The sequence below is a fragment of the Gouania willdenowi genome, chromosome 6 (genome assembly GCF_900634775.1).
Source record: "Gouania willdenowi chromosome 6, fGouWil2.1, whole genome shotgun sequence".
Classification (NCBI taxonomy): domain Eukaryota; kingdom Metazoa; phylum Chordata; class Actinopteri; order Blenniiformes; family Gobiesocidae; genus Gouania; species Gouania willdenowi.
The window spans coordinates 53,917,226-53,924,732 of record NC_041049.1 but is presented as its reverse complement, the minus strand read 5'-3'; the positions used below and the strand labels follow the sequence as shown (position 1 = coordinate 53,924,732).

Here is a 7,507-nt window from a genome sequence, read left to right as displayed (position 1 = left end):
TGAACACTTTTTTGACATTTTTGAAAAGTTTTAGCACATTGCATTGTGGGATGTTGAGTCCTGTAGACAGATGCATAGAAGTGTTAATACTTCATTCTTATCGTGATTTCTTGTTTCTTCACCAGATGAGGACGGTGATTGCTTGGCACCATTTTTGTTCCCATTATTTGCTGTAATATCACCTCACTCAGTGATGCAATACATTTCAGACAGATTTGGATCTTTTCATGTAAACTCCAAAATAAAAATGTACCATTGTTTTGTAACCGTTCAGTCAATGACAATCACACGGAAGTCTTCTCTAGGGCCAAACACAAGACTGGATGGATCATGAAGTCTACTGTCCACCGACACAAAGGGGATATAGGTCTGAGCTCCCTCCATCCGAGTTAAAGGGGACAGCTTTTCTCAGAAACTGGTTAAGATAGGATAACCAAATTTGGTGTGGCTTCAGGGTATCAATACCTTGATGGAGTTCGAAATTCATGTCTGCAAGCAGGTGGCGCTATAACCAATGCGTTTTGGCCTCTAACTCCCATACCATATGTCGCACATTCAAGAATCTCATATCCACAGATTCCCTGAGTCGGCTGAGCTTGGCCACGCCTATGTACGCCTAGAGTTTTGTTGGCCCAAAATTGTGAAAAAACTGCAAAACCTGCTTTTTCTAACTCCTCGGGGTTTTGTCCAATCAGCGTGAAACTTGGCACGTAGAGTCTTCAGTTGAGGAAACAATTTTGTTCAGTCAAAATATGCGCACATTTATCGAGTAAAGTTTTCTATAGCTAGATGTAAAAACGCAAAATGTTGCATATCTTGGTCAAAATAAATGCTAACACCACATCTGAGATCCTTGGTTGGCATGTGACTAGGGGTATGAGCAATTTGAATAGTTTAGACCACTAGGGGGCACTGCAAATATGAGAAAAATATATCTCCTAAATGGCAAGACTGATTTTTACTAAATTTGGTAGGCATGACCTTGGGTAGCTCCATGTGTCCTTGAGTTTTCTAGGCGTGGCCAACCTGAGAGTTCTCTCACCGCAAATAAAACATTTTATAAATCAAAATAACAGTATTCTTAAACATTTATTAACCAACATGATTTTTTTTTTTTACACTGAAAAATGAAAAAGCAGGTGTCACTGAAGTCATTACTTGGTGAGCTCCATCAGTTTGTATAAGATCTTCTTCTGTCCATAGCAGACCTGCAGTGCATTCTGCTGTCGGCTGCTCAGGCCTGCTACACCTGCTTTATCCTCCATCAGCCGTCGGTCCCTGTCCATCCACACCTCCACCTCCTCCTCTCTGTCTCCATATGACTTGAGAGTTAGTCGTGCTGCCTCGTGAAGGAGTCTTTTCCATGATGCATTCAACTCTGGGAGACCGTCATTGGAAAAAGCCTGTGAAATAGTCTCTTCATCCTCATCATCCTCCTCCCATCCTTCGTTGTCCTCAAACTCTGAGAACTCCTCCTTGGACATGCACAGTATCTGAAGACAATATTTAAAAAGTTGTGTTCATCTGAAAGGTACCAATCATGTTTAAATGCCTGGAAATACAACGTTTCCTTCACCTTCAGTGCAGTATGCAGCTCTGTGTCGGTGAGGCAGCCATGTTTACCAAAGACAAACGCTGCCTTCTCCTGCAGAATCTCATTCACCGTTTCCCACTTTTTCTTCAAAAGCTGCTGCTCCAAGTCAGACTGAATTCCTGAGAAGAACAAGACAAGAAGCTCATGATCTGTATGACTGAGCAGCATTAACATGACTGTCCCAAGTTTAGATAGGCATTATATGTTAAGGTTTCATCTATTCAGACAATTGTTTTTCAGGAAATTTACTTTGATCACCTGACATGTTTCAACTGTCAACTGCCAGTCTTCTTCAGAGGCGTTTGCTGAAGAAGACTGGCCGTATTATTTATTATTCAAAAAGAAGACAAAAAAGGAAGTTGCTGGAATTATTACGCAGAGGTCAGGGAAACATCAAAGCAATCAGCAGAATGAATGAAACCTTGATATTTTATTCAAAAAGACGACAAAAAGAATTTTCTGGAATTGGCGTTGTTTATTAAATGTTATCTTCATGTTGGAACAACATGCATTAGGACTCGATTTACTGATGTCTACATTTAGAACATGTAAAATGATAAAAGAACAACAGTTTAGAAAATGAAAAAAGATGAATAACAGCAGAAATAGACCATCGATATGATCCACAAACACTTGTCAACTAACATGTACAAAAAGGAGTAGGAAGAAGTGTAAACTTATTTAATCCTACCCCTTTAATCACTATCAATTTTGCTTTTTTAAGTACAACTAATAATACAATGTATTACCCATACATCATTAAACAAACATTTTAAATATTCACAAATAGTCCATAACTAATCATCAAAACATAAAAAAACAACTGGTGATCAGATTCTATCCTGTACCTTGTGAAAATCATTTCTTTATACCTGTTTTAAAACTGAATTATGTTTGAACATTGTTTTAGCTCCACGCTCATTCTGTTCCATTAATTTACTCCACAACTCGACTTCCCTAAATTCCCAAAGGATTTCACTGATTGATGCCTGTAAACATGCAACTCAAAGTCTCTATTGATATCACGTCTCCATTGACAACGACCACAGAAGAAGCAAACCAAGCCTGGGGCTGATGATCAATGGAAATGGTACATTATGAATTGATTGTTATTCATTCTAGACTATTTTTTATTAGACCTCTATGAAGTGTTTCATCCCTGTCATGTCCCCCGTCACTGACCTTGTGTGAGAACTTCGTAGAAGTGTCTGATGGGGACATCAGCAGTGTCGTTGCTATTGCTGGCGTATGGCTCTGTGAAGCCGTACATGTGAAGCAGCTGCCAGTTAGCCATCTGTCCATAAGTGTTAAACACCTCCTCACCTTTAGCAATAGGCCTGATGGCCACCATCTTCAAACTGTCCTGGAAGAAAGAGGTGGAAACTCAGCAAAGAGGATAAAAAAAAAGGATTTAGAGCTATTTCACATTTAAAGGTCCCATGTCATGCTATTTTTCACCATCTCCATTAGCTCTAAGAACCTCAAAAACATCATATTTGAGGTTTATTTTCCCAAACTCGCCTGTTTTCCAGAGTTTTAGCCTCTGAAAAGTCACTTTCTGAGGAACTCCACACAAACAGGCTGATTTGTGGCCTACTTATGCATATTCATGAGTGGGCGTGTCTATAGACGGGACACTGACTTCCTCCTCCTCGCATGGTGACGTAGGGCCAGAGGATGGCCTGCCCTCCTCCCACCCACTTCGTAGCTGAGCTCATGCTGCTTTGTAAACACGAGGAGAGAGCGTGGTGGCGGGGCGTCCGCTAGTACATACATAGACTGTAGAAAATACATACATAGCACAGCACGAAGGACGCTGAAATGCTCACCTTCGTGGGCGTGTCTGTTTACATGTCAATCACAGCAGAGAGTTTCCTTAAGGCGCGACTTCTCCAGCTCAGTGCCGCGTCAAATTCGTCATCAAAGTGGGAACGTGTCATCAGTAAGAAAGGAGCAAATCAACCTCTAACTAACGATTGAGGGAATCAATGAAAAAAACACTTTGGGCATGTGTATGAAGCCTAAATAACACTTTTATGATGTTTAAAACACAGAAAAGTCAATTCAGCGTAACATGGGCCCTTCAAAGGACAGCTTGTTCTACTATGTTCATACTAAGGTTGCAAACGGACGAAAGATTTCCAGTAAATTTCGATGGGAACTTTAGATGGAGAGTTTTGGAAATATTTAAAATGCAAACTTGTCATGGGAATTATTTATTGAAATTAACCAGAAATTGGGAGTAATTTTAAATAACTGATGCTCATATTTTTGATGATGCTAAAACCTTCAATTTAGAAAATGTCCCTTAAATTTCCAAGAATATCTTCAAACTTGGAAAATTCTCAGAATTTAAACCCCCCCCGCCCCCCATCATGCAACCCTACTCCTTACAGGCGTGAACTCCAAGTTGGCGTTATGATTTGAGACGTGGTTAAGCATGTCCGCCATAGGCACCATCATCGGAAGGTTGAGAGGCTTCTCCTCTTCCTCTTCATCATCATTATCATCTTCATTGTCAGATTCGTCTCGTGGCTCTTGGAAACTATAATGAAATGTGAAATAAATCCACTAGTGACAGACACAGGAGGTGAAATTCTCTGATTGGCTCTCACCTGTAAGCCATGACAAAAGCCACCAGTTGGATGTACAACTCTAGCGTGTGCGTGTTAGGGTCCCACAAGTGAAGATGTTTGGTGATGAACGGCAGGACCACGTCTGAGTATTCCTGCTGGATGTTTGCCAGGTCCCTGTCCACTGCCTCTGGGATTCCCGTTCCCTTTAACCACCTGTCTCGATCCTCTTTGGACCTGAATGCGTGGATGACACATTTCAGCTGAAATTTCAAATCTGTAACCGTCATGACTTTGATGTTCTGATGTTTGAAAGACGTCTCTTTACCAAAACATGGGGTGATCGAGTGTTTTAAAGTTAGTCCACAAAGACAGGTAAGGTTTCCAATGAGACAGTGGTGATGTGTATTCATAGAGCAGAGACAGCAGCAGGGGGACCCAGCCAGATTCACTCTCTAAACACGATTTCTCTATGAAACAAAGCCACAAATCAACAGACAGACACAAGTGGAGAATACTTAGTATATCTGTGTATACTCGTAACCAGGGCATATTGATAATCAATTGTTTTATACAGTATGTATGTGCGTTTATATTGTGAATAATAATAATAATAATTGTGTCTATGTTTTTAAAATGGACTCCTGAGTCTGAAATAAAGGATAACGATGATGTGTAATTTAGAAAAATCTGTTGTTGTCATAATCGTAATTGAATTGTAATTAAGTTCAAACTTTAGATAATTGACTTTGTAATTGCCATGACATTTCTGTAAAAATTGTCAGTTATGATTTAACCATGTTACAGTTCTATGTACAGTTCTACACATACTGTATGTAGTTGACAATTATTAAAATGTGTTTCATATCAAGCTTTCCCACATTTTACCAATAAAAAAAAAAAAAAAAAAAAAAAAGATATAGTACAGTGTATAGGGGGATAGTGACACAAAAAGGCTCAGACGCCCACACCGAAAATATTAAAACCTATATTTTAATTGATTAGGAAGCCGAACAAGGTAACTAAAACATTATATGATAGATATTTGTTTTTAGTGTATTTTACAGCTGATTGAGGACCAGTTATCATAAGAGATGCTAACAGAAAGCTAACACAAGAGGAAGGTTAACTTTTATTAGGTTATTTATTTCAGGCTCAGTAATTGAGAACATAATGTTAGTTGATTTCCTGAGGATAAAAAAAAAACACTACAGTTGTATTTGGAAAAAAAAAATCTGGTCACTGTAATCATAATTGAGCTGTAATTGAACATGCAAAATTGAAAACATAATTTCAATAGAAAAAACCTAATGAAGCCCAACCCTGGTTGTAACCATTACCTCCTTCCAGCAGGGCGGAGATCTTTGTCGTCCCCTGATGTAAAAGAGCTGATCTGGGAACGGTAAATAAAAGCTCTCCTTCAGGTATGTGGTCCTTAGCCAGCATACCATAGCCTGCTACTGTTTGAGCTTTAGTCACATCTACCTGCAGATAGACACACATCCATCACACACACATGAGTGATGAGTCATTTAACAGATGACACAAACTTTAGGTGGAGAAACATACCTTAGTGCTGAGCACCAGCCCTACTCTGTCACACCACTGAAGGAAGTCTGGTAGTGGGTTGATCTGTGCGTGTGTATCCACCTAACAGACAGACAGACAGACAGACAGACAGACAGAATCAATAAACAACGTGTGTTAAACTGGGATGTTTTAATTATAATATGTAGCCTACATGATGTTAAATATAGATTTAACTTAGGGGAAAACATTTTTAAAAGGCGATTCAAAAACACACACACATACTAGTAGCAGTGGTGACATGTAACAAAGTACAAATACTTTGTTATTGTAATTAAGTCGTTTTTTTTCTGGTATCTGTCCTTTTCTTGAGTATTCATTTTATTGGGGCAACTTTTTACTTTTACTCCCTATTTTTGTAAACATATATCTGTCCTTTCTACTCCTTACATTTTAGAAAAGGCCATGGCTAGTGATACAGAAATGTATTAATAGACTGCGTGCCAGGCTATGCATACACAGCGCCCCCTCATTGGCCAGTTTAGGTCAGACTTAAAGTTCCGTCAGTTTTATTTTAACTCATATTTATTTTAGCCCTAACCCAAGAAATACCTTAAAATGTTTTTTTTTTTGTATACGTATTCTTAAAGGTGAAATTTGCCATGTTTAATATGTTAAAAAGAAAAAACATATATGACAAAAGTGTGATTCGTACCCACGGCAGCAGAAGGAAGAATCCTTGAGCATTTTTTTTTTTCTTGAAACATTTTAGAAAGTGTCTATTTCTAAACCCCCGATGCTATTGGTACGGTTACCGAAGTACACGGGTTAGGTTATAACCCAATATCACAACCATTTCTAGGTTTAGGGGTTAGTCTTAGTCACGCGACCTAAACTGACCAATGACTGACCTATCACGTGACCCAAACTGGCCAAATAGGGGCCCTGCGTACGGATAGAATGTCGTATATTGATACGGCAACCGTACGGATAGCCACCGCTAACATTTTATTTACAAATTTCATCTATGAATGCTAAATTCTCCAGGTGTTCATAAAGCATTACTGAGCACTTGCACCTTTTCTTTTCTTGACCCACTTTTATTTATAAATTGTATTTATTACGAGTGCTAAATTCTCCAGGATTTCACCAAGGTAACAGATTTAACTTGTTTCCATTTACCAGTTTTCTACAACTTCATTAAAAAAAGTAAAATATGTGGAATTTCCTAGTTTAAAAAAAAACATTGTCTTATTTGTGAAGGAACGATTGTTTTAATTTATTTTACTTAGGTACATTTAGTAGTACTTTTTACCTTTTACTCAAGTAAAGTAAGTACTTTTATCAGAGTCATTTTTTTATTGAAGTATCTATACTTTTAGTCGAGTACTGAGACTAGTACTTTTGCCACCTCTGCACATTAGCACGTGCTCCATTAGACTGAAAGTAATGACATGAAGAACAACACATGCTAATGCTAATGCTAAAACATGTACTGACAGCCGTGCTGCGTTCAATGACCACACCGCGCTATTCACAGACATCAGCAAAACCACGTCAATAGATTAGATTATATGTGTTAAATGTAAGTAAGAAGTACCTTAGGACGTTTGGCATCCGTTGCCATTGTGGCTTTATTATGGTGAAGTAAGCTAGCAACTAAGCTAACAACTTCCGCGGTATGGTATAGTAAAGCCGCGGGGACGTTTACCCTGAGTGAGGACTTGGAGGCTAGAGAAGCTAAAAAGTAAAGCTGGAACATTTTGCTTTTTTGCCGATTCGATTGTTATCACAATACTTGATGCTCAATTTA

At 38.7% G+C, this 7,507-nt stretch overlaps 1 protein-coding gene across 1 annotated transcript; it reads right to left on the bottom strand.

Moving 5' to 3' along the window:
• Positions 1-1,070: 1,070 nt before the first annotated feature.
• Positions 1,071-7,421, bottom strand: setd6 (SET domain containing 6, protein lysine methyltransferase). The gene is made up of 9 exons (XM_028448441.1): positions 7,295-7,421; positions 5,737-5,817; positions 5,508-5,652; positions 4,496-4,637; positions 4,210-4,404; positions 3,989-4,139; positions 2,777-2,957; positions 1,577-1,713; positions 1,071-1,493 (listed from the first exon to the last, which is right to left on the bottom strand). Exons 1-9 carry the CDS (start codon positions 7,319-7,321, stop codon positions 1,155-1,157), a joined length of 1,398 nt encoding a protein of 465 aa, XP_028304242.1. The 5' UTR covers positions 7,322-7,421; the 3' UTR covers positions 1,071-1,154.
• Between the last annotated feature and the right edge of the window lie 86 nt (positions 7,422-7,507).